Genomic DNA, 27584 nt, shown 5'->3' on the forward strand with positions numbered 1-27584 from the left:
TGGCCCCTGGAACTACTATCAAGATCAGCGATGACATCTGTATTGTGTTCAAATTGTGGAATCAATGCACAATTTTTTCATCCTGAAATTTGATTTTTTTTTTTTACAATAATCTTAAATACAAAATCTAAGCAAAACAAAACCATCAACAACTATTTAAAACTAGGCAGGTTAGCTGAATGATTAGAAGTGTGGATTTTGGAGTCAAATCCCCAAACGTCGCTTTCTACATAGGCAAAATGGGGAAAAAATAGAACTACCTTGCAGAATTGTGGGAAGGATCGTGAAACCCATGGAATGATAGCTGTTAGGGTATCGTTCCTATCTTACTCTATAAATTCACGTGAGGGAAGTATTAGGAAGACTGTTTTGTTCCCTCCTGGCCACCACGAGGCGCACTTAATAGCAGAAGAAACGCGGGCGGAAATAATCTAAAAACTGGATTGTTCTCCGGAAGAACGGCTTCAATTTCTGGCGGAAGTGGATGCCCCCCCACCAGGTCTTAAAAGCTCAGAAAGAATTCCAAATATTCTACGTAGTCCTACGTCAGGTATGAAAAATTCCCAGCAGTACTTCTAGATATTAATATATATTAAAACACATGTATTCCTCGACTTTTTTCAGTATTTCTCTGAAATGTCTTTCTTTCCTTTGAAGGACCAAGCGCAGGAAGTACTCTTTTTTCCCTGACAGGACCCAGAAGTTAAGTCCCATCAGCCTTCGCGCGCGACCTTCCACTCTCTTCCTCGGCGCTGCCTGCGGAGGTGGCAGCCATCTGTAACTCGGTGAGTTTTAATCGTTGGCCATCCGCATCTCTGCGGTCTTCATCTGGTATTGTCGCTTCGTGGTGAGGAGGCCTGCCCTTCCGAGCACTCGTCTTGGTGGGCTTTGTCCTTGTCGGTTGGCTGGAGCACGTACAGGAACAGAACGAAGCTGCCCAGCCGATGATGGAGGTTTGCTTCCCAGGGCCACTTGGCCGCCCTACGGAGGCCGCCTGGTGTCTCTCAGCGTTGCTGACAGCTTGTTTGAGGCCTGGGAGTGAAGGTCGCCGTTTCGGGTCTAGGCAGCGCGGGCTTGTAGGGACTGTGAAGCCACCAGAAGTTTCCAGTCCGAGGGCAGGAGTATTCCAGTTTTGGTCAGCGTTGTGTTTCCGCGTGTATTTTGTTCACGCCGACCGACGCTCCCTCCTCTGCGGTTCTGGTCTTGGGGTTGCTGCTGCGGCCAGACCGCCAAAACAAAACAATCGATTGCTGCTAGTCGATCGGTTCAGTTAACGAAGGATCTCTGAGAATATAAAACTGCGTCCTTGTCTGCGAGGAAATAATGTTTCGGGCGGAGGTGCGTTCCTTTATCGAACACAAAGTTCACGGAGTACCGTGTGCTGAACAAAGGAATAGAAGCAGCGAAGAGAACAAAAAGGGTGTTGCATTAGGGAAAAAAAACTAGGGTAATCGGGAAGGCCGGTCCTCGGATGATCTTCAGGTAGAACAGGAAGTTCCAAGGCCTAGAAGCATCAGTACATTATGGTTTTATAGGTCTGTTGTGAGAGAATTGTAGAGCAGCAGCACTCTAGGGGAAATAACAGGTTTCTCTACTTCCAGTCACTGCAAGCATTCAACGTGCAGTATCCTTTCCATTTTACAGGTGAGAAAACAACTAAGGCTCAGGTTCTTGTGGATTGTCCAAGTTCTGCCTAATGAAAAGGAAATTGGACTGTCTGGGGTTTGGGGCGCCAGGTGTGGGATTTGCTCCCCTGTGCAAGCTGAGAACTTTTGGGGGTCCATTTGTTTTATTTTTTTAATGTTTTGATTTATTTTTGAGACTGAGCATGAGCAGGAGAGGGGCAGAGAGGGAGGGAGACACAGAATCTGAAGCAGGCTCCAGGCTCCGAGCTGTCAGCACAAGAGCCCGACGTGTGGCTCGAACTCGCGGAGTGTGAGATCATGACCTGAGCTAAAGTCGGATGCTCCACCGACTGAGCCGCCCGGGCGCCCCCATTTGTTTTAGATTAGCTGTTAGCGTGCTTTTTTTCTTCAGTGGATGAAGTGACTGCTGACCTCCCAGGATCGCGTCTGGAGAGTGGTTCGTATTCTGCCAGCTTCGGAAACGGGAGGGAAAGCAAGCCTGGCAGAGGTACCCATTCCATTCCCAGTTTGCTCAGTAGCTGGAGATTGGAAGACACTCTGCAACAATGTTCAAGGCCTGAGCAGGAAAGCTTCCTTCTAGGACTCTGTCACCATCTCTGCTTCTTTCTTGAAGGCATCATGGCTGCCCTCAGACCTCTGGTGAAGCCCAAGATCGTTAAAAAGAGGACCAAGAAGTTCATCCGGCACCAGTCAGACCGATATGTCAAAATTAAGGTATATGTGGTCCTGGGATGGAAGTGTTTGTTGGGGTGGAGAAAGGAGCCCCTAAATGGGCTGTTGGATTTATGGTATCACCTGGTCAGAAGATCACATTTGGCAGATGAACCAGTCCAGTTAGTGGAAGAGCTCTCTAGAAACTTAGGTCTGAGTACACCTTATTGGCATTCAGTCACTTGATTATAGTATGAATTGGACATTTGGCTGTTTTGACGTGTCTAGAGGCTTGTATCATTTTAGGTGGCCTTAAGAGGTTATGAGAAGTAGATTATCCGTATTTTATGATGAGAAAACTTGTATCTTGAGTGCAGTGCTAGAACCCATGCTCTTCACTCTTTACCTTACTGTATACACAATCCCCTCACATTCTATCAGTCTGTAGTTTTTCCTTTATTTAGGAGTGTGGATGTGAGTCTATATTCCTGGTGCTCAAAGGCAGGAGCCCCTATTTTTCTCCACCAAATAAAGGTGAACTGTAACCCAACGACATCTACTGTTGGGGCATGTTTCCTTTTCATTGGGTCCCCCTTTTTTCCTCTAAAAGGAAGAGGTGTTGCCAAAGGCACTAACCCTCCTGTGTTTATTTCAGCGCAACTGGCGGAAACCCAGAGGCATTGACAATAGGGTGCGCAGAAGATTCAAGGGCCAGATTTTGATGCCCAACATTGGTTACGGGAGCAACAAGAAAACAAAGCACATGCTGCCCAGTGGCTTCCGGAAGTTCCTAGTCCACAATGTCAAGGAGCTTGAGGTGCTGCTGATGTGCAACAAGTGAGTTGGGCCCCACTTCTGGGTTCAGGTGTCAGAAGTCTGCATCTGTGAGCAATTTTGGTAGGGACTTTATAGAATGCATTTGGAGGAGTTGTATATTCTCTAGGGAGCTTAAAGAATGCTTGTTGGGAGCTTAGAAAGGTTTCCTTTGCTGGAGCAGGGTGAGGGAACTTCCCCTGGTAAGTATAGAGACTTGAGACCTGGAAAGACAGGACTTTGCCTGACAGTAAAAACGCTGGAGGATCCTTTTGGCAGTTGTTTGCAGAATGGTGGCTTTATTTATGTGGAGGTATGGGGGATATAGTGTAGCCTCAGACCTAAGGGACACTTTATGCTGTGGCCACAGGTATCTCTCTTCCAAAATCTGCAGGAATAGACGAGTTGCTGTCTGATTAAGAGCTCTGTGATCTGAGGTAGAGAAAAGGAGGAAGGCTTTGCAATCAGGATGGCTTACACAAAGTTGTAGAGATGCTAGAGTGCACAGAGGATTCACAGCATTCCTTTCAAGGGTTTTAAGAAAGTTAGACAGTTTATGAGCTCTGTGAGAGACTTGGTTTGCTTAGGCCAAAAGGGGGACAGTGGGATGAGAAAACATTTAATGTGGGAAGTTATTTAGATGCTTTGAATTTGGGTTGGAGGGAATGGTGTTCTTATATTCCTATTAAAGATACTTGGGCAGCAAACATGAGTTGCAGATGCTGCTGGATGCCAAAAAGGTACTCTTTTTAAATAGCTTGACAGTTTGTGTAAAGAGCTATAGAAATTTTTGGAATTTGTGACCTTTACACCACAAGTTGCATTTCTGGATATTTGTCCTTAAATAAACTGAAAAGCAGAAAATCTTTGTAAGGCTGATCATTGCAGCAGTAACTGAAGGATTGAAGTGTAATTTGTGAATGGTGGGAGTACAAGCACTCGGTGGAATGTTACATACACACTCAAAATGGTGATCATGTGTGGAAAATGCCTAGGCAGAGGGGAAGGTATTTAAGATGATTGATATGTTAAATATATATATGGACGAGGACCTGAGGAGTTATCGAGGGGGGAAGAAAAGATTTAAGTGTTAAGAACAAAGATGGAAACATTTCAAAATATAGCTACTTTGAGCTTGAGTGAACCTCCTTTATAGAAAAAAAATTCTTTTAGTTTGCTTGTCTGTTAAGCTATTTTGCTGGAGTTCTTAAAGAGAACTCTGTATGCCCCATTGCCTTAGTCACTTCTTACAGTCTTCCTTTGCTGAAATTTCTCCTAGAGTCTTTTTTTTTCAAGATTTTCATTTTCTTTTCTAATGTTTATTTTTGAGAGCATGAGCAGGAGAGGGACAGAGAGAGGGAGACACAGAACCCGAAGTAGGCTCCAGCTGACTGGGGTTCAAACTCACAATGAGATTATAACCTGAGCCAAAATCAATAGACGCTTAACTGATTGAGCCACCTAGCTGCTCCTTAAGATTTCATTTTTAAGCAATCTCTACACCCAACATGGGGCTCAAACTCGCCTCCCCAAGATCAAGAGTCAGATGACCCACCTAATAAGCCAGCCAGGTGCCCCTACAGTATCTTAATTAGCTGTTGCTGGCGTCATAAAATGCTTCGGGCCAGTCTGTTACCAAACCAGGGTATGGTGCAGCTGTGAGGAATGAGTAAGTTGGAACAGTATCTGTTAGGCGGGTTAAAGTATAGCTATTTGCTGGGCAACTTCAGGCAATGTTACTTCTCAATTTGAATTTTGTCAGCAGCAAACAAGTAAATTAATGTCTGAGCCAGGAAGCTCCTGGTTTAATCAGACTGTTGGATTCTGCTCTTGGTTACTTTGCAGAGAGTTTTAAAACTTCATGGGACTAGAAGGATAGAGGAGGACCTTTGAACTTGGAGTCTGGGTCTGAGCCATGATAGCCCTGTCTGTTTCTATATATCTGACTTGGGAATTCATTTCCACCTTTAAGGGCCATGGTTTGTCTGTAAGATGGAGGCAATACATGAATCATAAGGCTGCTGTAAGGATTAAGTGAGAGGGAACAATGAGAGTGCTTTTGTCACTGCCTGGGAATACTTTAAGAGCCTTACTGCTGGTACCATAGATTTTAGGAGAGTTGGGATTCGGGGCTGTGCAGGTCTTGTTCATCAGCTATTTACCAGCGCCTCCTTACTCTACTCACTAACCAATTCTCTTCCAGATCTTACTGTGCAGAGATTGCTCACAATGTCTCCTCCAAGAACCGTAAAGCCATTGTGGAAAGAGCAGCCCAGCTGGCCATCAGAGTCACGAATCCCAATGCCAGACTGCGCAGCGAAGAAAATGAATAGACAGTTTATGTGCACATCATATTTGTGTTAATAAAACCATAAAACTACCATCTGGCATTTCCCTCTTTGGTTTTACTCTTCAATTTCCTACTCAGACAAGTTGTCACAGATGTTTTTTTACTGCTGGTTAATACTCTGGAATCTTCCATTTGGAAGAGGTTTATAAAGGATATTTTATTCTTCATAGGGCACAGGCCTCTGGTGCCCAGATCAGCCTTGTCCGCTCCATTTGGGGGTAAGGGAGACTTGGCCTTCAGACCAAGGTGGGTTCCTCCCTTAACTGGAGGACCTTGTAGCTCAGAGCAAGTAGTCTGTCTTAGGTTTGCTATGTAAAGTTGGATGACATTTACTCTATGTGGTTCTCGTGATTGAGAAATTGCATGAAAGAATCCAGGTGAATCCCTTACTCCTTACTTATTTGGTGCTGAAATAGCATCCTGTGGCTTCTGTCCTAAACCATGACAGGATGACAAAAATCTCTCTACTATATGATCAGCCTTGGATGTCTGAAGATATTTTGCAGTCTCCCTTTTATAACCTTCCCCTAGCTGGCTGCTTCAGGTAATTGAACAATTTCTGAAGTTGTGGGATCCTTAACGTGATATAGCCTCTTGATTGGTATTCAGGATTTAATAATCAAGCTTCCTTTTCAACTACAGCCCACACTCTAGGCAACAATAGCTAGAATTTAGCCCTGTTAATTACAGGCATGCCTCCGGAGACCCAGGCTTGGTTTGGTTCCAGACCACTGTGATAAAGCAAGTCACACGTCCGACGCATTTTCTGGTTACCCAGTTCATATAAAAGTTATGTTTATACCATACTCAAATTTATTATGTGCAATAGTTTACCTAAATAATGTACATACCTTAATTTAAAAATAACTTTATTGCAAAAATAACTGCCTGAGCTTTCTATGAATGGCAATCTTTTTGCTGGTGGAGGGTCTTACCTCGATGCTGATGGCTGTTGACTGAGGGTGGTGGTTGCTGAAGACTGGGTGGCTGTGGCAAGTTACTAAAATTAAGACCATGAAGTTTGCTGCGTTGATGGAGTCAAGAATGACTCCAAGAATGCTTCTCTGTAGCATGTAATATGAGCACTTTTACCCAGAGAGCTTTCAAAATTGGAGTCCATCCCCTCAAACCCTGCCACTGCTTTATCAACTAAGTTGATGTAATATTCTTCAGTTCTTTGTTGTCATTTCAACAGTCTTTAACAGCACCTTCACCAGGAGCAGATTCCATCTCAACTCCACCGTTAAAAGTTTTCTCATGACCGTCACATCTTCAGGCACGAATAGTAACATCAAAGATCACAGATCATAACAAATACAATAATGAAAAAGTGAACTGAGGAAAATATGACATGAAATGAGCAAATGGTGCTGACAGATGTGGCTGGACGCAGGATTCCCACAAATCTTCAATTTGTAAATGCAGTATCTACAAAGCACGATAAAGTCAGGCATGTCTGTAAAGTTAGGGTACCACTTTTCCAAGAACTGGTAGCAAGTGGCAGTATATAGTCCTGGGATATGGCATGTAGACTCCAGAACAAGATAACTGCATACAGGGTGTTTTTCCCTACCAACCTGGTCAACTGAGCAGAAAGAACTACCCTGGTTAGAATTTTCTTGGCATGCTAGCCATGAGCGGTTTTAAGTCCCTTAGAAAAAGGTCTTACAGGTGGGCTGCCTTCAGTTCAAAACCTAGTCTGAAACATTTGAGTAAATGTTCGTCATTTTCATAATTTCTTTAAACTGACTTGGGAAACATACGGATGGTGACATGCCTAGTAGAGGAACTGTGCAGAGAAAAAGTAACAAGGATCTCTTATTAACCTGGGACAGTACAGAAAATTCTTTTAATCTGTCGCTTAATATTTGTGTCTTCAATACTAAAAACTAGGAACAACATGTTCAAAGTCTTCCTCCGAAGGACACAAACCAACTGGTTACACCTATAGGTGGGGTGGCGTGAGAGGTGGTCTAGTTTCCTTTGTGCTTTCTGGTTTCCCATTTGACTACATAAGCGTTTTGAAATTAGAAAAAAACATATTAGATCTAATTCTCTATCCCAACCACCTCCCCTGCAAAAATACCAATTTCTGAATCATCACTACCAATTGGAAAAGGAAGCATTTTGAATTCTAAAATGCAAGAAGCTCAGAGAAGTAGCTTTAGTTTTTCAGATGCCCAGCCGAAGCATGAATTTTTGGCCTATCAGATCAAGTGAAGTGAAAAGTGGGAGAGGTGTGAGTGACACTGGTGGGAAAGAAGGCCAGCCGGCTGCCTCCTAACCTTTCACAGCTGTGAGCACAAAAGTATTTCTAAACACTACTTAGTCCTCTGTAAGGCAGTGACTCCCCAGTTTGAAGGTATAGACTGCCCAGTGTGAAGTCACACATCCACTATTTGTGCCGAAGGGCTTGGAAAAACGTCCATGCCCTGTTGCTTTGAATGACTGTCCTGAGTTACAGGGTCCAACTGTTGGCAGCCTTGCAGCTCCTGCTGGGGGCCTCGAGTTGGGGTCCCTGGAGAAGGCACTGTAAGCCCCGACCAGGAGCAGGACGGCCCCCCAGTGAGATGAAGAAAGGGCAAAAGCAGAGGCCTTTGGCCAGCATGGGGACAGTGAGGCCTCAGGCTTGGGTAGGCCCCCTTCTCTTGGTAAGGGCCCACCTGGGTACTGGGGAAGCACTAGCTGAGCTCCATAGAGTCTGTGCTGGGGGCTGAAGCAGAATCCTTCTGGATGCTCTCAAAGAGGGCAGCAAGTTCGGGGTTGGATCGGATTTGGGAAGAGAAGTCAGCCATGATGGGGCTTTTCCCTACTTCCGGGATGGTCAGCAGGGCGGCCACAGCCCTCATGGCGGAGCGTTTCAGCTCATCTTGCTTCTCAAATTCCTGCTTCACGGAACCAGCTTTGACCTAAAGTGGGAAAAAACGAGCCATCCTTTACTGAGCCTGGCCTGGCCTGGCATCACAGCCTCCCTCGCTAGTCTCTGGATTCCTCTCAACCACCTGTAGTAAGCTTTCCCAGTTTAAATCACAGCATACTCCCCTACTTCAGTCTCCTGTCCTGAGATTTCTCCTGCACTTTTACACGGGTAGGTTTCTCCAGAGGGTGATTCTTTGTCATTCAAATCAACTTCGAAGTCACCTAGGGGGCCTCGGACCAGCCAATCTAAACTGTCCACCTTTCTTTTCATTAATAAGTAATTTGATGGGGGCACCTGGGTGGCTCAGTCTGTTAAGCCTCTGACTTCATTCAGCCCACGTCATGATCTCCGGTTCGTGAGTTCAAGCCCCGCGTCAGGCTCTGTGCTGACAGCTCAGAGCCTGGAGCCTGTGTCTCTCTCTCTCTACCCCTCCCTTACTCACGCTCTCTCTCTCTCAAAAATAAATAAACATTTAAAAAAATTAAAAAATTAAAAAATAAATAATTCAGTGGTGACAATTGCTATAAAGTGTTAATTGTCTCCTGCCCCGATTGGAGATTCAGCCTATGTTTATTCACTGTGCTTAAAAACAGGCTCTTGGTATCATATGACTTGGTGGTACCATCTGACTTAATTGAATGAATGGATCACTGTGACAGTCATCTAGCTGGCCTGGCTTCTTCCCCCCAACTCAGGTGCCTGGCTCTGCAATCTCTTCTGCACAGCAAGTACCCAAAACTGCCTTGTCTGCCTTGTTTTTCATCCCCCACCCTCTTCCACTTATTTAGAGGATCTCAGAACTCCCCCCACTGCTTATGGAATAAAGTCCAAATTCCTCTCCATGCCCCTGACTTCACCCAAAGACTCTTTCCCTTGAAGAGTCCGGTGTAATGGTTAAGAGCTTGGCATTGGGGTTGAACAATCAGGTTCAAATAGCTCTGCCCTGTAAGATCTGTGACTTCAGGTGGTCATTCTAAGCTGTACTTCCCTTTCTATATGTAAGAGTCTCCTTTCCATAGAGTTGCTTTTAAGGATTAAATGACTTAACACAGTGGGGCACCTGGGTGGCTCAGTCGGTTGGGCAGCTGACTTTGGCTCAGGTCATGATCTCATGGTCCGTGGGTTCAGGCCCCACTCTGGGCTCTGGGCTGACAGCTCAGAGCCTGGAGCCTGCTTGGGATTCTGTGTCTCCCTCTGTCTCTGCCCCTCCCCAACTTGCGCTCTGTCTGTCTCTCTGTCTCTCAAAAATAAACATAAAAAAAAAAAAATTAAATAAATAAATAAAAAGCTTTTGGTTTCCAGAGCTTTGTAGGTTTCAGTGGATGAGGGATCGTGGACTTGGATGCAGCAAGTTTTCATCATAGCACCCCACACACAGTGCCCTCTGGGCAGCCAGAATGAGTGGCCTCTGTGTAGGCCTCAGATCAAAGCTCCTCTTGCCATCTTAGCCGAGTGGAAGGGTGTCCTGATGCTGCAACACCATTTGCAGCCTTTCCCTGTGAACTGGGATTTTTCTCCATGCTGTATAGCTCCAAGAAAACTAGAAGTGATTTGGCCTTTGAAACTGTCAAGACTGCAATGGCCCTGCAGAACCACTGTTTTCTATGACTTCATACCATGCATAGGTTTACAAACTGAAACTTAAAAGGTAGGTTTCTACTAAGAAATTACCAATTTTATCTGTTTTAGCCACAAAAGATTTCATTTTTTTGGAAAAGGTTTTGCTCTTTTGCAACTTGAAAATCACTGTTCTATAGATCTCTCTCCTCTTTAAGCTCCAATCTGAAATACTCTGCCCTCGTTTGGTTAATTCCTACCCTTTCAAAACCCAGATTAGTTCTTTCAGTCAACAGATAATTACTGGACACCAGGCTCTGTTCCCAGTGCTGCAGCTTTCCCCCAGGCCTTCCACTCCAGATCCCTCCCCTGACCCTTGAGGCACTCCAGCCTAGCAGCAACTCTGCCCTGGATCAATCACCCGATCAATGGTTTCTATCTTTCGAAGAGAATAACTCAGTGTTCCAATTAGGATGTGGGAGTAGGGAATACACCATGTTCAATGTGGTATCCCTAGTACCTTGCTACAAGGGCCGGCACCCAGGAAATGTTTGATGAACGAAAGAAAGAGGTGGGTGTGAATCCCAGCTCTGCAATTTACTAGCTGGGTAGCCCAAATCAATAACTGCACCTCTCTTGAGTCTCTGTTCCTCTGTGTATACAGTGGTGACAATAAGAAATACTTTATAGGGTGACAACAACAGTTAAATGAAACACTTCATATACTACCCATAAATGGTAACTGAATAATCTGTAGGTGTGCCCAGGGCTAGGCAGGAGGGCTTACCTTGGCGGTGCAGGTGGCCCTGAGTGGCTCAATGAGCCGGTCCACCCTCTGCAGAACAGGTGCGGGACACAGGGTAGCCAGTCGGGCCAGCATGATGAAGGTCAGCATCTGCCCCAGAGGAAGGAGACAACGTTCACAGTGAAATGGCCAAAAGGAGCAGAGCCCAGGGAAGATCAGAGGATCTGGTACCAATACCTGGAGCTCAAGTCCAAACTCTAGCACTAATTCCTGCCAGGGCCCTGCCACTCTGGGCCTCAGTTTTCTTATCTATAATGTGAATGGCAGGGGGCGCCTGGGTGGCTCAGTCGGTTGAGCGTCTGACTTAGGCTCAGGTCATGATCTTGTGGTACGTTAGTTCGAGCCCCACGTGCTGACAGCCCAGAGCCTGGAGCCTGCTTTGGATTCTGTGTCTCCTTCTCTCTCTGCCCTTCTCCTGCTCATGCTCTGTATCTCTCGCTCAAAAATAAATAAACATTAAAAAAAATGTGAATGGCAATACCCACTACGCCAGCTACACTTGGCTGAGGAGGATCAGATAAGAAGCACCAGGGAGGGGGCTACTCTCAAGCTCAGATGCTCACAGGGCCAGGCAGACACTGTCCATGAGTGAAGAGGGCCAGATGGCAACTGGGAAGGAGTTAGGAGTCCACACTCCAGACAGCAGCTGTCAGCTCCAGCCCGTTGTGGCCGTGGGAATGTGGCCCAGAGCTCATGCACTGTTTTCAAAAGAAACTGATTTTCACGTAAAATCTCTCAACTTTTAAATACTGGCACCCAGTTAAAAAAAAAACAAACAACTGCTGTATGAGCCAACTAAACACATCTACAATCCTGGTCCAGCCTGCAGGAGAATAATGGTGACCTCTTTTGAAAATGGTGAAATTCCTACAAACATGCAGCATAATGGATGGTTGTCTGAATTCTACACGCCCTACCCATCCCTACCAGATGTCCACCCTGCCCTGATCCCCCCGCAACCCACAGCAAAGGAGGGGGACCAGCAAAAAGCATGGCATCACACAGCACATGCTGTGACCCAGGGCTCCTCCATTTCCCAGCTGGTGCCCTGGAACCACCCAGCTCTCTGGCCTCTCCCCTGTAGAGTGGGCATCATAAACCCACTCTCTAAGGGTGTGGTGCAAACTCACCCTCCTCAACCCACCCTCCTCAACACCAAAAGGAGCCTGGACATAGGAGTCCAAATGTTGCACTGATGCCCAGGCCTTGTCCTGTGCTCCCTGGAGGGCAGGCAAGAGGGCCGTGTGGCCAGAAGGTGTAAGAAGGGAAAAGCATGGGGGAAATGCCTGTAAAAACTGGCTTTTATCAATCAACAGCGGGCCTTGGGCATCTCTCACATCAGTGCAGAGGGACCTGGCTCACTCTTCTTAATGCTGCTAGCATTCCAAGACCAGAGGTACCCAGTTTATTGAGTGAGCTTCTGATAGGTGGACATTTGGGAAGCTGCCAGCTTTCCCCAACTCTCAGAACAATCTAGAACATAAAACTCCAAACATGTTTTTAGGTGTCAGTCTAGAGGCTCTGTTCACAGAGATGGAACTGCTAGGTCAAAGGTGGGTCTCAGAATTCTAAATTTTTCTAGCTACTGCTAAACCGTCCTCCAAAGAGCTTGCCCAGTGTAGACTCTCCTCAAAGGTGTTTGAGAGGTTGGCTCTCTTTCTTATTGAAAAAGAACAATGCAGTTATTTACAGGGTGCCGGGGTGGAGAGTGGGGGACAAACAAGCAATGGGCCCCAGTGGTGCCTGCTCTCCCCTTCGTACAGGGTGGGCATAGGTTTGGCAGGGAGCCCATCCTACCCGGATATCGTAGTGGTCCTTCAGGCCATCCTCCACGTGATTCAGGAACTCGCAGATGTCCAGCCGGCCCAGGCAGCTCTCAAGCAGCGAGTACATGCATTCAAAGGCTGCCTTGCGCACGTCCAGCCCATCATCCACTGTGTGCTTAAAGGGCCCCATTTCTACCTGCAGGAGGGAAGGGTGACAAGGGTTATGGGATGTGACTCTAGGGTGTAAGAACACCTCCCTTAGTTCCTGCTGCACACCCCACCTCTGTTGTTCAGTACTGTGTTCTGTCCCCAATCTCTTGCCTTTGCTCAGCCTGCAATGCCCTTTGATAATAACAGTAACAATAATTATTATAGTCTACTGAGCAGTTGTAACGTGCCAGCCACTGTGCTGAGTGCTTGACAAATGACATGTTACTCAAGCATCACAACAGCCCCAGGAAGACAGTGTTATATTAACCCCACGTAACATAAGAGGAAACTAAGGCTCAGAAAGGTTAATTAATTTGCCCAAGAACACACAGCTAGTAAGCGGCTGAACTAGAATTAAAAGCCCGGGTCTCTGAAGCTTTTAACCACAAGGCTCTGTTCTTAATGGTACTCTCATTCTCACCCCTCAAAGCCCAGCTTAAATGCCCCCTCTTTTGGGAAACTTTCCTAACCCCTCTAAACGTAGTCGCTTCCTCTTCAGCAATGCCAGGTGGTTTTGTTTTTTTTTTTTTTTAAAGAGAGAGAGAATGGGCAGGGGAAAGACAGAGAGATAGGGAGACAGAGGCTCCAAAGTGGACCTGCACTGACAGCAGCAGGCCAGATGTGGGGCTCAAACCCATGAACCATGAGATCATAACCTGAGCCGAAGTTGAATGCTCAACTGAGTGACCACCCAGGCTCCCCAAGACATTTTTATTATACTATGTGCTAATAGCTGTTAATTAACTTTTAATCTGTGCCCCTTAAATCCTTATTGCACCAAATAGGCTCTATCTCAGTAAAATAATCGGCAGAATGGGTGTCTCTATCCTTTAGGTGGCCATGAGCTCCCTAGTGGCAGCTCTGATCCAGCTCTGATCCTGGCACTCTGACACAGTGCTGGTGCTCAGTGAATGCCTGCTGAATGTTGAGTGATAATAAGAACCGCCAACATTTACTGAGTGCCAACTGTGTGCCAGGAGCAGCCCTGAGAAGCTGCAGGACATAACTCATTGAATCTTGTCAACAACCCTATGATGCAGACACGAACTATTTTCCTCATTTTTCCCAAGAAGAGAAACAGACTCAGAGCAGATTAAATTGTCCCTAGGTCAATGTGCCCAGGGTCACACAACCTGGAAGTGGAGGTGCAGCATTTGACCCAGGCCACATGGCCCACGTGCCTGCTCTGAAGAGCCTGACCCAAATCCTTGTCACAGCTCCGCCAGTCAGGCCTTCACTGGCCTTCAATGGCCTTACCTCTCGGATGAGGTCCCTGCGGATCTTTGTCTCCTGGTAGAGGAGGGGCAGGATGTCATCCAGCAGGTCCCGGACCAGTGAGGGCTTATTGTGCACAGCCGAGTTGAAGAAAGCCAGAGTGGCCCGGCGCACATTCAGGTCTGGGTCCTGCAGGCTCTCCATGAACTCTCCTGAAAGATGAGAGGGTGTGTGAGGGACGGCTCAGCCAAGACGCAAATCACCTCCACCCCAACCTCAGTTACCTGATTACTGTGAGCTGGGCAGACTTGGCTGAAGGGGGGCAAACGTGTTCTGAGCATCTACTTTCTTACCAGGCACAATGAGTCCTCAAAGCACAAGTAAGAATGTGAACTAGAGTCTGGCCTGGGTTCAAATCCAGGTTCCACTATTTCCTTGCTATGGGACCTTGGATAGCCTCAATGTCCTCATCTATAAAATGGGGGTAACAGCAGTACCCATAGTGTAGGACTGTTTTCAAGATTTAAAATGTAGTGATGTGATATCTATCTATCTATCTATCTATCTATCTATCTATCTATCTATCCGTCTATCTAATATACCTAATCTATCTAAAATACCTAGCAGAAAGCTTGGCACAGAGCAAGGATTCTATAAATGTTAACTTGATATCATTACAGATAAGGATCTTGAAGATCAGAGAGATAAAGAAACTTATACTTTCACATAGCACTTCTCTAAATATACCTTTTTGTATAGTTTATAGACTTTTTAAGGACTATGTTAATGTCTCATTTGCTCTATGAAGAAAATCTAGAATGAGGGGAATCCTTAAAAAAACAAAAAACAACAACAAAAACTGCGATCCTAACAGTATTTCAAATGATTAACATAACCACCAGGTTAGGAAAGAATGAAACAACTCACCCAAGTAATTTCCAAAGTATTTTGACTAGTTGCCCTCCGGCTAACGACAAAAGACCTATAAACAGATACTGACTATTCACAGAGATAAAAGTTAGCAATTGTCAGTCTACTTTCTGTGTGTTCCAGGATTAAGTGTATAAATATCTGGTAGACAGCAGGAACTGGGCTTTTCCCTGTAAGAGAAGGGTATGGAACAGAAGAAGGCTAGAAGGAGCCCTGCAGTGCTGGACTGGAAGAGCAGGTAACACATGTACATGTGTGTCTGTGTACATACATTCACACATTCACATACTTCCTAGTTCTGTTAAGAGGACCTTGAAGCAATGGCACCCCTAGCAATTAGCACACCTAGTGTCTAGATCTTGGATTCTAAGTACCATTCTCCACTAAAAAGAATCAGGGCTCCCTGAACAAAGGACTGATTCCAGAGCTGAGGCAGCAAAGGTTCAAGGTAAGTGTAGGGCATCTTACTGTGCCAAAAAGTAAGGATATGTTCAAAGGATGATGGAAACACATCAACAGAACATAGGAACCAGTCCGAAGGGCTCACACTGGCCACATCTAAGACAAGCTTAAGAATCAAAATAAATGAAGATAGTAAATAGTTATAAGTCACTGAATAAAACAGGAACCCATGAGTCTATTAACGATATGAATAAATCAATGAATAAATAAATGGGGGATAAGGAAAAGTTCTTCCAGAGAACAGAAAGCAATCTAACAAATATGGAAGGAATGCTGAAATTAAAAGTCACCATTTGGCAACTGTCAGAAATCACTGAATCAGGAAAGAAACCACAATGGATGCTAAATGTGGTGGGCAGAAATTTGATGAACAGGATGTTTTGACAGACTCAAAAATACTTATTCATTCCAAAGGAGAAAGTAATTTTAGAGTGGAGAACCTGGAAGTCTCCACCTTAATCAGGTTATCAGAGTTACCATCACCAGTCATGGGGAAAACTGCCATGCTGTGCCTCCCAATACAATGCCCTGGGAAGAACATAAAGTCTCCCAGCAGAGCAGGATTCAAATCCAGAGCTGGTAACCTCTGGGGCTCTTCTGCTGTGTCCTGGTGGGGAACCTGGCAAGACTGGAGTTCAAGTCGCCTCTCTGAATCTCTGCCTCCTCATCTGTAACATGCGACCCTCAAGCAAGGGAGAATGAACTACGGTGAGGTATACCAAAGGGCCTAGCCTTATATCTGATATGCAGTGAGAGCACAAAAACTGTGGTTCAACCATACAACCAAAAACAAACACCTAGGCAGAGGTCCCTAGGACTGCTAGCCATGGGCGGCTCAGGCAAGATGAGGGAATTCAGAACTAGGGGCAACGTATGCCCACTGGGTCAGGGGATGGGATGAAGTTGCTGTTGATATTGCTGTGGCTTCTAGACATGTTCTCCAATTCAGAGTGTGGCCACACCTACTGACCCCTGGTCTCACACAACAGTGCCCTGGCAAGTGTGGATCAGAATCCCCGTTTAAAAATTTTTTAAATATTATTTTAGAGAAGGGGAGGGAGGGACAGAGGGAGAGACAGAATCTTAAGCGGTACTTAATCTATGCTCAGTGTGGACCCCAATGTGGGGCTTGATCCCACGACCCTGGGATCATGACCTGAGTCAGACGTTCAACCAACTGAACCACCTAGGCACCCCAACACCCTGGTTTTTTTTAATTTTTTTTTTACATTTATTTATTTTTGAGAAACAGAGTGAGACAAAGCATGAGCGGGGTTGGGGCAAAGAGAGGAGACACAGAATCTGAAGCAGGCTCCAGACTCTGAGCTGTCAGCACACAGCCCGACATGGAGCTCAAACCCATGAGCTGTGAGATCATGACCTGAGCCGAAGTCGGATGCTCAACTAACTGAGCCACCCAGGTACCCCGTCACCCCCGTTTTAGAGCTGGGGATGAGATGACCTGTCCACGCTCACACAGCCAGAGAGTAGCAGAGCCAGGCTGTCAACCCAAGACTGGCAGACTTCAGAATCTCTCCACATTCCACCAGGCTGTGCTGCCTGTGTGAGAAGGGCCAGACTCCCAGTGTGATCCAGTTACAGGCCTGCAGGCTCAGAGCTGTGAATGTCGGCCTTCTCTAGGAAGAGCCTAGTCCTGCAGAGTTCCAAAGAGAGGGCTCACCAATGAAGTCTGCTTGGGCTTCTAAGTCCAGAAGACTCCTAAGACAGGGCATGAGCTGGGAGCCACTCTCCCCAGTTCCAGGAGAGCTCTACCTAGCTTGAAGCCCACCGAAGCCAATGCACGTGAGAGGCTGGTGGTTTTCCACGTGTAAGAGACTGTGTGTTCATGGAGTACCTTCCCCCCAATAAAAAATGGGGCCTCTGAATCAACTTAGAACTTGCAGATAAGGGTTCTCACCCCCTTACACTTTACAGATGAGGAAATGAGGCTCAGAGGTAAGAAGGGGCATGTTAGGCTCACCCAACAATTCAGTGGCAGCACAGGGATTTGCACCAGGGCCTGCTGCCCATCATAGGGGTGAGGTAGCCTCCTGGGCCTTAGACTCCCCTTAGCTAATGTGTAAGAAAAATCAGCCTGGACTCAAAGGCTGGGAGGAGGGGACGAGTGGGGCCGGGGGTAGAGGAGTGGGGGTGCTCACCGATGAAGCTCTTCAGGAGGGGGTCAATGGGATGGGGCTGGTCAGAGATGAGGAACTTGACTGCTGTGATGACAGTGCTCCGTGTGTGTGGCCGACCTGCAGGACAAGAGGCATCAGCTTGGTAAGCGGCAGGGATAATCCTAGACACTCGGTAAATGACGGGGTCTCTGAATCAACCTTAGAACCTACAGTTAAGGGTTTCTCACCCCCATTTTACAGATGTGGAAACTGAGACACAGGTCAGAAGGTGTTGAGGCTCTCTGCCTCCCTGGGAGACAGAACTGGACCCCTCCCCATTCAAAACACCCATCTTTGGTGAAGTCAATGCCCTTTCCCTTGGCAGTCTAAAATGCATCCCTAAATTCTCCTGTGGTGGCTGAGAGGAAAACTCCCAGTTCTCAGGTAACCACACTGCAGGATGCACACAGGGAACCAAGAACCCAAGACAGTGGTCAATCCATAGTCCAAAGAAAGACCTTTGCTCAGGCCTTGGGGCTGCGTTCTACTTTTCAGACACATTATCCTCAGGATGGTCCTACTGATTAACAATAAATGGTAATATAAATCAAAACATTTCATAAAAATCATTATTAATCTCTGACTTACAGATGAGGAAAAAAACCCAGAAAGGTTAAGTTCATATCTAAGGTCACACAGCAGATCCAGAATTCAACGGCTGAATCTGAGCCCTGGCTGGGCCCTCCTCCTCAGGCCTGCATTCTCTAAGCAGGCGGCAGGTGTGCTCCAGGCAAGCTGAAGGCCAAGGGGATTCCAACAGAACTCAGAACATCCCGAAAGCTTGGGAATGGAGAAGTTACTTAAATTTACTTTTCCGCTTGCTTTCTGAATATAGAGGCTGAAAAAGGGGTGGGGAATACACTTCCCATTATGGTGAAACAAAGAACCCAGCAGCTGCTCCCTCCTCTCTACCTCAACACCCAACAGTGAGGGGTTAAGGTTGTTTCCCTCATTTAGCCCTTACATTCGAGTCAGAAGAAAGTTTACACTTTGGTGCCAAGGTGTGAAAAAGGAAAAGAGCTACTGACTTGAGACTTACAGTTCTTTCCTCTTTCTCTCTCTATCCTGACTGGCTTATGACAAGATTCAGTGTGGCTCATGAAGACATGGACAACAGAACAGGATTAAGTGAATTTAAGATAAGAAAAACGAGGGGTGGCTGGGTGGCTCAGTCAGTTAAGCTTCCGACTTCAGCTCAGGTCATGATGTCACGATTCATGGGTTTGAGCCCTGCATCCGGCTCTGTGCTGACAGCTCAGAGCCTGGAGTCTGCTTCAAATTCTGCGTCTCCCTCTCTCTCTGTTCCTCTCCCGCTCATGCTCTCTCACTCCTTCAAAAATAAATAAAAACATTAATAAAAATTTTTTTAAATGAGAAAAACGAGGCCAAGGAAAAACACAGGCAAGGAAGTGAAAGGAAGACTAGAGTGAGGGCAGGGAGAGCCACCTAGGAAGTCCCATGAACTTGCTGGAAGCAGGCCATGAGTCTGGCTCTAAGCTTCCAGGCAGTTGGTGGTAAAAAGGCAATGTGACCGCTTAACTAGTTCAACAGGGTGCATGAGGCAGAAGTGAATCAGGGCTTGGAAATAGCGGGGCTGCTCCTCATATCCTGAGACTCTGGCCCCTCAAGCTTCCTTGTGAAGAGCCCTGTGAGTGTAACAGGCAATGTCCTCAACACGTTCTTCTCGTCCATGCAGTGGTGTGAGCCACCAAGCTGCTTCTTATAAACCCAGCAGCCCAGTGAGGGCTTAACTGTGATCACGAACATAACAACAATAGCAGTTTTTACTTAGTATTAATTACATATCATATGCTATACCAAGCACTTTGCCTGCGTTATGTGAATAAATACACCCTCTGACTCTCTCAGAGGAGCAGCTGGCCAGCTCAAGGCCTGGAGGCCTTTCATTCCCAGGGGCTTTCACTTACCCAAGAGCCCCACAGCCCCACCTGTCTGCTTTCTTCCTCTCTGAGTTTCAGAGAGCCCTGACGTGCCCTTACCGAACCACACAAAACCTGCCCCTGGTTTTTGCTGGACCCTCCCCAAACCCTACGAGTATGGCCCCCGGTCCTACCTAGTCTATACTGACATTTGCTCCTGGCTCAAACAAACCCAAGAGAGCTGCACTCCCTGCAGGCCAAGAACTCCTTTTATTAACTTGTGCCTGGAGCATGAGGCTGCTGTCCACACCAAGGAGTATGAAGGCTGCATCATGAAAAACTTATTTTTTGTAGGGACGTATTAAGGATTCTGGCTCCTCCATCCCAGAGAGCCCCCAGGAGAGGGCCTACACGTCTCAGGAAACACTGTGTTTTTAATGGCTTCTCTGCCTTTGCCTTATCCACACCAAGACTCTTCAGCTCTAATCACTTGAATTAGCTCCCTGTGAGTGAGCCACTTGGGAGAAACTGCCCACCTCTGATCTGGACTGCCTTTGCCCACACCTGTGCCCCTACCTGCAGCAAGCTGCTTCCGGAATCGGGGCAGAAGGAATGGAGGGTTCACGAGGACCAGCTTGCCGATGCACTCAGCCACCACCCCCCGGGTGCCTTCCTCGGCACCCTCACAGCGCTGGAACAGCAGGGCCCAGATGTCCTCGGCGTAGGGCTTCAGGCTGTCGGGCTGGGCGGCCCCCAGGGCCTCCCTGAGTGAGTGCAGCAGCAAGTACTGCCGCCGGGGCTCAGCCTCGATCTGCCTCAGCAGGAAGGGCAGGAAGTCAGGCAGGTTCCCGGCGCCCACGCGGCCCAGCGCATAGGAGGCGGCCGCCCTCACGTCCTCACTGGGTGACCCCAAGGCTTCCAGGAGCACTGCCTTCAGCTCCCGCTGGGGGCCTGGCCCGGCCACCTGGCCCACCTCAGCCAGTGACAGGAAAGCCAGGACCTTGACCCCTGTGCTCGAGTGGGGCGACCTGGCATCGCAGACCAGGCGGTTTGCCGTGCCTGCCGCCTCCTGGGGACAAGCGGCCGCAAGGGCTGCCACACACCGAGCCAGAGAGTGGAACACCTGCTTGTGCAGGCCCGGCCCGCCGTCCGCAGCCTGTTCGTAAACAGGCGCAGTGAGCATGCTGATGAGCTCCTCGTAGTCCACGCACGGGGGGCGCGTCCCCACCAGGGCCTGCAGGAAGCCTTCAGCAGCTGCCAGCACACTTGCTGGCAACAGGGGTGAGCGTAGCAACCGCAGCAGCTCTGAGAGCACAGGGCCGCTGACCTTGGCCAAAGAGGCCGGCTGGGCCTGGGTCACCGTGGCAAGGAAGTCCACAGCCAGCTGAGCCACATGCATGTCGTTCTCACTGACCAGGGCAGGCAGCTCGGCCAGCACGGCCTGCACAGCACACGGAGGGAGGCTCAGTCCCTGGCTCTGGGTCAGGGCATCCAGGGCAGCCAGTGTGGCCAAGCGCAGCGCCCGTTGGTTCTTTCGCAGAAACGAGGCCAGAATGGGCAGTGCCTCAGCCACGATGGGCTGCAGGTCAAGCCGCAACGGGGACGAGGCCACCAGCGTCAGTGCCTTGACAGCAGGCAGCCGGGTGATCTCATTCCGCAGGCGGTCCAGAAGGAGCAATAGCGATGGCTGTAGGTCATCCCCAAGCCGGTCACCCAGGTGGGCCACAAGGTGGCCCATGCAGGCAATGGCGCGCTCCTTCACCTCCTGGTCCAGGTCAGTGGCACGGAGCCGTGCTAGGGTGGCTGCAGACATTTCTCCAACATATGGCTCAGGGTCCAGCGTCCGAGGCCTGTCCAGTGGCCACAGGGCCCGCACCAGCTCCTGGAGCACCAGCAGGGCCTCAGCTGCGATCTTGTAGAAAGGGTCAGCCACGCAGGCCATCACAGGTGGCAGGAGAGTCGGTAGGTGTGAATGGAAGGCCTCAGCTGGCTCTGTACTCAGCAGCCCCTGCAGGAAGGCCAGGGCATCCATCCGGATGGTGGAAGAGCTGGAACGGTCCGCCAGAGAGAAGACGATGCCTGTGGGGTGGGTGCAAAGGTTATGGAGCCCCAGGCAATCTCTGGATATGGGGGTGGAGCACCGGCAGGCATGTAAGCTGGACCCAGGCCCCAGGGCTCTTATGTTGCAGATCCTGAAAAATCAGGGCTTGGCCAGGGCTAAGGGACACAAGGCCAGGAAACCCCCCTGAAACCAGAAAGAAGGGCCTGCACCCCAGCTTTGTTCTCACCGCTGGCAGTGGGGAGCCACCATAGGCTGCTGAACAGGTTACCCATGGGGATTGAGGCCTGGGGTCTGGGTTCTGGAAGAGCCCAGGCTGAGAGATACCTGGCTGTAGTCCATCCTACCTGCTACCAACACGGGCATGTGCTCTGCCAGGCTGCCAGGGAGGACGCCTGCCAGCTCGGTGAGGAGACTGAAGCAGCCCTGGCGGGCCCTGACACTCCGATCCTTAAGCTGCCGCTGCAGGGCCTTGATCACGAGAGGCACCTGTGGGCAGTTTGAAGGAGAAACGTGACCACCCAGGGAACCAGGGTGTCCCACCGACTACTAGGGAGCTTTGCTGGGGCACATGCCCATGGAGGACCCCCAGTGTGAGAGGATCACTCCATCTCAAGCTTTCCATCCCTCGCTCCATACACAGACCCTCTGTGGTAGGAACTATTCCTGGGCTCTCTTTACGGATAGGGAACAGGCAGAGAGAGGTTCAGTGACTTGCTCAAGGTCACCTGGCAGTCTGGCTCTCACCCATACACTCCATAAGGGGGAAGCAAGGAGGCCCCTTTCCCTTCCCTGGGTAGATTCTCTCTCCAGAGGAGCCCATCTGTTCACCGAGCTTCAGATTCCAGTGAAGCAAAGACTCCCAGATCTCCATCTCCAACACCTGATTCGTGTGCTAACTGCCTGTCTGACCTCAACGTGGGCATCCGAGGACCTGGAACCTTAAATGTCCAGAACGGAACTCTAGATATTCCCTTCTCCACCAGGTCAAGAACTGCAGCCCATGTTTTAGCCAGACCCTGGAACTCACATAGACACCTTCCTGTCCCTCACCCTTCACATCCAATTTGACATCAAGACCCAAATACTACTCCTCCAGCCTGACCACTCCTCTTGCCCCTACCCCCAGCCCGAAGTGCCATTCCTTTCACCTGGACAGCAGCAACGGCCTCCTGTTGGCCTCCAGCATCTATTCTTTCCCTCCCTGTGACAATTCATTTCCCACACAGCAACCAGAGTGAGCTCCTTCAAATGGGAATGGGATCCTGTAATTCCCCTCCTGTGGCTTCTAGGCTCTTCGAATAAAACTGAAACTCCTTCTTAGGGGGCTGGAAGCCCTATTTGGGTTGTCTATCTGCCCCTACCCTGTGTGGTTCAGGGGGCCAGGCCTTCACCTGCCATGCTCCCCACTATACTCAGCACCTAACACAGGGCCAGACACACAGTGGGTGCTCAGTGCGCACATCTCACTGGGTGGACAGATGGTGCGGTGGTGGAGGGATGGAAGGGTGAGCAGGTGGGAGGGTGAGTCATGAGTGCAGGAGCAAGGATGGGAGACAGGAGGAGGCATGCCCACCTGGCCGCGCAGCATATGCAGGTTGCTGCCTGTTTGGGTGGGCTCCTCCATGGCCTCCAGCCACCCCTTTGGGGGCCGTGTCTGCCGCAGCAACACAATGTAAGCCCCGAAGACGTCAGCCTTGACATTCTCCTCGCGTTCCTTGAAGCGGTGGATGAGTGCAGGTGCCAGGGTGCAGTGGAAGTCAGACAGCAGGTCGGGCCGAGAGCCGATCAAGGCGGCCATGCACTTGGCCGCTGCCCGGCGCACCTTCCAGCTCATGTCATCATCATCACTGTACTCGTCCTCACTCTCTGGGGCATGAACAGGACACCCATGTGTCCTGGCCCCACTCAGGCTGTCTCGCAGGATGGGGAAGTGACAAGAGAGGGGGCAGGGAGGAGGGAGTCAGGACTGTTTCATCTTTCAATTTTGATTTACACACTATTAGGAATGTTACCTGCCATTTAGTGAACACCTACTGCGTGCCAAAGGTGGTGCCAAGCACTTCAGATCCACAACCTCATCTGAGCCTCACAACCATCTTGTAAGACAAGGATTATTTCGCCCCTGTAGAAATGTGGAAACTGGGGGGGAATGGCTCACCCCAAGTTACATGAGCAGGGATACAGTTGGAGTTAAACCAGAATCCTCCCTTTGTCTCCAGACCCTTCATTGTTTTGCCTACATGAGGTACAAAACTAACTTCCAAGTCATCAGTGAGGGTTTAAGACAATCCATTTGGGGCACAAAACCCATCCTTTGGTTTCAGAACTGGCTGTGTGATGTTTCACTTGTTGGGATTCCAGAAACGACAGTTGACAGGGCCTCCCTTTGGCCTCCTCACTTCCTCCACCTCTGGCCCCAGCCTCTCAAGTCCGGATTCTGGCTTCCAAGCAGGACTACTAACAAGGAAAAGCTGTGTTTGTGTGACTTTCTACTCTTCAAGCTTTCTACTCGCCAAGTACAGACCTCATCAAGTACTTTACCACGCCTCAGGAATGAGGGTGCCTTGAGCCCCATTTTATAGATGACAAGAATAAGGCTCAGAGAGGGTGAGAGACTCTCCTGAGGACACACAGCTAGGAAACAATAGAGCTAAGATTCAGGCCCACGAGGTCCACCCATACATCTGGAAAGACACACATGAGGCTAAGAAGGGGACAGTCCTAACTAGGGACAGTTAGTGTGTAACATACACAGATCCAGTGTGTTCTTTCTATCCGTGCCACTCTGCAGATGACTCAGACTTTCAGAGCACTGACATCTGGAGAAGCCATAGTGGGCCATGTGGATGGTCCCATGGATGTGTCCTATCAGCACTGCAGATATCCTCGGATGGATCATTGTTTGTTATCTCCACCCTATGCCACCCAGGAAGAAAAATCCATAGCTCCCTGCTACTGACAAGAAAATGCTCAACCTCCCTGGCTTGGCATTTGGGCTTCAAAACGCCTGTCCAACCTTGTCTCCTACCATCCCATCTCACACTGAGTGAGATCAGGCCCTAAGTCCTTTGCCTCCATCAATGCCCTACCGGCCCAGGGTCATCAGTCTGAGTGACAGCTAGGACCATGGGCACGAACGGAAAAAAGCCACTGCGTCCATTCCCCATCCAGGTATCTCTCTCCCCCTGCCAGTACCTATCATTCCACTACTAGAGTTTCACTCTGCTGGGTGAAAGCTTCATCTCTTAGAAACTGTTACTAAGCAGGTACAGATATGGCAGCATAGAGGTGGAGACTGCAAGCCCAGTTTTGCCACTTCCTAGCTGTGTTATCGCAGGCAAATCTCTACTCTAAGTCTGGGTTTCCTTGTCTAAAAAATGGGGATAATAAGAGGCACCTGGGTGGCTTAGTCGGTTGAGCGTCTGACTTCGGCTCAGGTCATGATTTTGCTGGGTTTGTGAGTTTGAGCCCCACGTCGGGCTCTGTGCTGACAGCTCAGAGCCTGGAACCTCCTTCAGATTCTGTGTCTCCTCCTCTCTCTGCCCCTCCTATGCTCATGCTCTGTCTCTGTCTCTCAATAATAAATAAACGTTAAAAAAATTTTTTTTAAATGGGGATAATAATAAACACCTGGTTTTCTAGGGTTATTAGAATGACCATGAAATGAAAATGCTCAGCACAGCAGTCGATGCTCAATAAATGACAGCAATTACTATTATTACCTTGATCTGTGCAGAGGGTGGGGGCCTGTGGAATCCAGATTATGGAGGTCAGGGCTAGAGACTGAGGAAGGCTTAAGACCACGGTGGAGGTGCCAGATGTGGCCTTGTCTCTGGCTGGGGGGCCGAGGGGGTGTCCCAGGAAAGCTGCACCCATTTCCGCCTTCTAGACCCAGTGACCAGTTGGCCACCCACCTTGCTCACTGAATTCATTGTCTTCTGTCTCCATCTGCTCTTCATCCTCGTCACTGTCGTAGTTATAGTTGGGGTCATGCTTCATGTACTGGAGGCAGAGGCTGGTCACATTGGGCACATGAGGACCCATCTCCTTGGGGCATCTGTTGGGGTGGGAGTGGGGAGGCTCTGCTGGACAGGCAGGACAGGGTAGCAGGTAGGCCCAGTGGTGAGTCCTGAGATCTTAGTGCTTTGAGGCCAGCATCCTGTCCCACCCCTTCCCCACCAACTTCCCAAAGAAACCGTGGGCCCCCCTCTCCTGGCACCCGTACTGCACCTACTTCCTCAGGAAGGCCTCAAAGGCCTGGAGGCAGGACTCCCGGAGCTCATCGTCATCCAGGTTGCAGAATTCCTCCACCAGGGGCATCAGGCGGTCCAGGTGGGCCCCTAGAGAGCCAGGTGCATCACTGAGGGCAGGCCAGACCCATCCCCAGGCTCCCTCAGCCCACAGCACTCAGCTAGTCCCTGCACCTGCAGCCCTGGCCACTGCAAACTCAACTCAGCAGCTTCAGAGTTGAGCAGATGTGGGTTCTAGCCTTGTCTCTGCCACCTATGACCTATGCAACCTTGGACACAGCACAACACTTCTCTGAGCTTCATCTACTCATCTTCCCAGTAGGGACAGCAATGCCTACCAGGCAGAGATTTTGTGAAGATTAATGACATGTTGCAGATAAAGAGCTCCACCTAAGTTTTGGCACAGGGGAGGCACTCAAGTAGCATCTCTTGTTGAAACTATTTGCCCTCCTCTTATTCCCTGCACTAGGTTGTAGCCCTGGGTGGGAAAAACAGAAATGCAGGCACTGCCCTTATGCACCAGGCAAGAGGTGCCCACCTCTTTAAACGGTTCTGTCCCAGCCCTTCTCCCAGTCACACCCTTTCTCATTTTCCTGCCCAATTGACCATGAACCCTAGTCTGACCCTGTGCAGACATCCTTCTTGGGTTCATACTCCCAAGAGTGACCAACAGGTAGCTGTTGTTTGAGAGAGGATGTGGACAGAGCATGGACTTCAGCCTGTGTTCCCCATGTGTGTTCATAAAGTCCCTGGAGTGAGAGAGCCAGAGAGGAAGGAGGGGTAGACCGTGGCCAACTCTACCCACACTGCCTTGTTCCAGCCCAGAACTCTGACGTGCTTGAAGATAAATTCAACCCCAACTGCAGGATTCCATTTCTATAAAGCTAACCTCTGGTGACAGAAAGCAGATCAGTGCTTGCCTGGAGTGGGGCAGAGGGAGGGTCAGACTGGAAAAGGGCACAGAGAAACTTTGGGGGGTGATGGAAATGTTCTGTACCTTTATTGCTGTAGTAATTTCACAGCTGTACACATAGGTCAAAACACACCTAATTGTACACTTTAGATAGTGCAGTTTACTGTATGTACCTTATCCCCCAGCAAAAATTTTTAAAAATTCAAACCCAGCTTATAGATTGTTACTATAGCATATCTGTCAAAGTAGGACGATAGAACATACTGTATTTAAGTTTGGTGGCATGATTTACAATTACCTGGGAGACTCATAACAGGTAGGTAAGGCTCAGAAGCATGTGGAGCTCAGGGCCCACCCACTGCCTCTCAAGCTCCGCCCTCCCCCTTTGAGATGTTAGCCATGCTCCCTTACCTAGGAGGTGGCTGACACTCCGGCCCCACCCCTCTCCCCAGTTCCGACCCTGCCTGAGCCACACCCCCTTACCTAGGCTGCAGTCCGCCCCAGGCCCCGCGGCATCTCCCCACTTCGGCCCCGCCCCCTTACAGAGGGGCTCCACCCCCTTACCCAGACGGTGGCCTGCCTGTCGGCCGACGCTACCCAAACACTGGATCAGAGTGCGGATCGCGGCGGGGCTGGCGGGCGCACGCGGGCCGGGCAGCCGATCCAGCAGGTGGTCAGCGAGCTCCACGAAGAGGTTGGTGCTGCAGGCGGCCGCCAGGTGGCCGAGTGCCCCGACTGCCCGCTTGCGCACGGCCAGGCGTGGGCTGCTCAGCTGCGGCAGCAGACAGTGCAGGAGGCTGGCATGGAAGGCACCCAGAGGGGCGCCCAACCTGGGGAGTCGGAGGAGACGTCGGACGGGGCCCACCCAGAGGGCAACCTGGGCCAGGCAGGTCTCCTTCCCCCAATCCTCTCCTGACCTCCTCGCCAGAATTATGACAACCCAATGGGCCTTGGTATAAGGAAAGGCGCCCTGCCAC

The 27584-nt window shown here is 49.2% G+C and overlaps 2 protein-coding genes and 1 non-coding gene across 4 annotated transcripts in view; 2 read left to right on the top strand and 1 right to left on the bottom strand.

Annotated features, from left to right (window-relative positions):
• Positions 1 to 725: 725 nt before the first annotated feature.
• RPL32 (ribosomal protein L32) lies at positions 726 to 5491 on the top strand. The gene is made up of 4 exons (XM_015074633.3): positions 726 to 785; positions 2260 to 2360; positions 2953 to 3134; positions 5314 to 5491. Exons 2-4 carry the CDS (start codon positions 2265 to 2267, stop codon positions 5441 to 5443), a joined length of 408 nt encoding a protein of 135 aa, XP_014930119.1. The 5' UTR covers positions 726 to 785; positions 2260 to 2264; the 3' UTR covers positions 5444 to 5491.
• Positions 2055 to 2194, top strand: LOC113594676 (small nucleolar RNA SNORA7). The gene has a single exon (XR_003415097.1). It is a non-coding gene; the product is annotated as a small nucleolar RNA SNORA7 (small nucleolar RNA).
• Positions 5492 to 6250: 759 nt separating the features above from the next.
• The window catches only part of CAND2 (cullin associated and neddylation dissociated 2 (putative)), a 33454-nt gene continuing 12120 nt past the window's right edge, over positions 6251 to 27584 (bottom strand). For both annotated transcript variants that reach the window (XM_027042681.2, XM_027042680.2), the window contains exons 5-15: positions 27172 to 27437; positions 25679 to 25784; positions 25359 to 25501; positions 23018 to 23310; positions 21789 to 21930; positions 19959 to 21461; positions 17485 to 17580; positions 13976 to 14145; positions 12540 to 12704; positions 10725 to 10832; positions 6251 to 8369 (exon numbers count right to left, since the gene is read on the bottom strand). In XM_027042681.2, coding sequence (XP_026898482.1) covers positions 8142 to 8369; positions 10725 to 10832; positions 12540 to 12704; positions 13976 to 14145; positions 17485 to 17580; positions 19959 to 21461; positions 21789 to 21930; positions 23018 to 23310; positions 25359 to 25501; positions 25679 to 25784; positions 27172 to 27437 — 3220 coding nt within the window. In that variant the 3' untranslated portion in view covers positions 6251 to 8141. The remainder of the gene's footprint in view (positions 8370 to 10724; positions 10833 to 12539; positions 12705 to 13975; positions 14146 to 17484; positions 17581 to 19958; positions 21462 to 21788; positions 21931 to 23017; positions 23311 to 25358; positions 25502 to 25678; positions 25785 to 27171; positions 27438 to 27584) is intronic.

Source organism: Acinonyx jubatus, chromosome A2, assembly GCF_027475565.1.
Source record: "Acinonyx jubatus isolate Ajub_Pintada_27869175 chromosome A2, VMU_Ajub_asm_v1.0, whole genome shotgun sequence".
In the NCBI taxonomy this organism is placed as follows: domain Eukaryota; kingdom Metazoa; phylum Chordata; class Mammalia; order Carnivora; family Felidae; genus Acinonyx; species Acinonyx jubatus.